A 2,086-nucleotide genomic window follows, 5' to 3' on the forward strand; every position below is an offset into this window, starting at 1 on the left:
AAAAATACTTGAAACATGTACCTTCTACATATGTACATACATACATATACATTTATTAACCAACAAAGTATTTAGCATAAATCTACAGCGAAGAGTTTTTCACAATTAGGGTGCAATAAACACTAAGACTCTGAATTTCAATCAGTCAGCACGCTGGCGCAATTTTATTCGCAATTGCTTTTAAGCGCCAATGAAAGTATGCATAACTGCCTACCTATCAACCCTGTTTCAGCTGGTCTCCTATGCGGAAAAGTATATACATACATACATACATACGTATGTATTTTGCGTAGGCCCCATTTGTGCGCACCTAGTTCTTAATGGACAAACTTTTCGTTGCGCGAAACTTTCTAAAAATATATTTCCAGGAACATGTTATAAATATTGTAAGCGATTAAGTGAGCGCTGCAGCGAAAATAAAAACTAAACGCAAGAATAATGTACATACATATATAGCTCCGCAAGCAACATAAATAACAGCGCTATGCATAATTCAGCGCTCTACATGGCGTATACTCAACATTTAAGGCGCACAACTTGGATGTACGTACCTTAAACATTTGGAAGCGATTAGCAAAATGAAAACTTTTTGTGGGTTGTGGGCTTGGTGGGCTAGAAATATACACAAAACGTACAAAATACAAAAGCAAACAAGCCAAGGAAATAAAGCAAAACAGGCAAATAGGAGATTGACTTGAACTGCGCATTTTTTGCCATGGACAAATCGAGTGGCAACTCTCCGGGTCACAATGTGGTTTCTTCGCAACCTTTTCGGTGCAGTCAGTTAAGCCACAATAATTTTGTAAAGCTTTTTGGCAAACTTTGTCCAGCTGACAAAGCCGGCTTTGCGCTAATAAATTTGCTGCAAATTACAGTCAGATTTGAAGTTTTTCCTTCTCGTGTTGGCCAAAAATGGGAAATGTGTATCGTTTAGGACTTTTCCAGCGCTTTTATTTTATGCACATAATTACCTTTTCTTGCTCATTTTTCATACTAACCGATTAGCTTTCATTGCCGCAGGTGAAGCGCTCAGCGGTTCCGGCTCATCGAAAACTTTGACGCTGCATGAAGTGGAGCAGGATCATACACCGACAAAGGATAAACATTTAATCAAAATGAAACGAGAACACAAGGCTGCAAGAACTTTGGGTATAATTATGGGCACATTCATACTCTGTTGGCTGCCATTCTTCCTTTGGTAAGTGTGACTGATGGCGAAATTTTGTGGTTACTTTTATATGTTTACAAATACTTTGGTTTTTATGAATACAAACCAAGTTGCGAAGTAAAACAAAGTGCCGCTGTGTTTACTTTTCTTGATTTTTGTGTGCCAAAGTTTGGTATTCGACTGCATTACCGAGATTTATATTCGAGGTTTTGCACAAACAAAGGTTTTTCGTAATTTACTTGAACCTGGTAGACGTACATGGCGTATGAGTGATATCAGTTCAGCATAATGAAAATCTATCTCTCCAAACTAGCGAATAAGTTTATTTGCACTGCAAAGAAATCTGAGCTGATCTAAAGTGTAACAATTTGCTATCCCCTCATTCCCACCCACTTTTTTTTGCGCTATCCTTAATTTTTCTTACACCCTTGCCATATCGCTTTACTTTCCTTTGCTTTATACTTTTTGCCAAGTCAGCATATCAAATTATAGATTGCTGTACAAAACTTTCAGTATTGCAGTTTGCATGAACTGGGATAGTTTTACTTTCATCAATTTGCTTTCACTTCCAATCTAACGCTACTTTCCCACTTTCCTGTAATCCGAAGCAATGGAGCTCTTAAGCCAATGCAAAACAATTAAAAAAATATATAATTATATATGTACATTAGACTGCATCACTCCCCATACAAAAAAAAAATCGCTACTATTTTTCCATTGGAATTATAAAATCTATTATATTTTAAGACGTCCGTCCACCAAAATATTTCAGAAAAATATTAAGATTTAAGTGAGCTGGATCTAAACTGGTTTTTCACTTATAATTCAAATTTCCCTTTCGCTGATTTGTAAACAAAGGTTTATTTACAAGTTTAAAAATTTAAAAAAATTGTGAACGGAATTGTAATGATGAGATTT

At 36.0% G+C, this 2,086-nt stretch overlaps 1 protein-coding gene across 1 annotated transcript in view; it reads left to right on the forward strand.

The window, feature by feature from the left end:
• The window catches only part of LOC108373221 (octopamine receptor beta-2R-like), a gene marked incomplete at its 5' end in the record, with an annotated part of 31,920 nt that extends 30,718 nt beyond the window's left edge, over positions 1-1,202 (forward strand). The window contains one exon of the mRNA XM_017629084.1: positions 1,021-1,202. Coding sequence (XP_017484573.1) covers positions 1,021-1,202 — 182 coding nt within the window. The remainder of the gene's footprint in view (positions 1-1,020) is intronic.
• Between the last annotated feature and the right edge of the window lie 884 nt (positions 1,203-2,086).

This window comes from Rhagoletis zephyria, unplaced genomic scaffold (assembly GCF_001687245.7).
Source record: "Rhagoletis zephyria isolate East Lansing unplaced genomic scaffold, Rhagoletis_zephyria_1.1 Rzeph_scaffold_06477, whole genome shotgun sequence".
NCBI lineage: Eukaryota > Metazoa > Arthropoda > Insecta > Diptera > Tephritidae > Rhagoletis > Rhagoletis zephyria.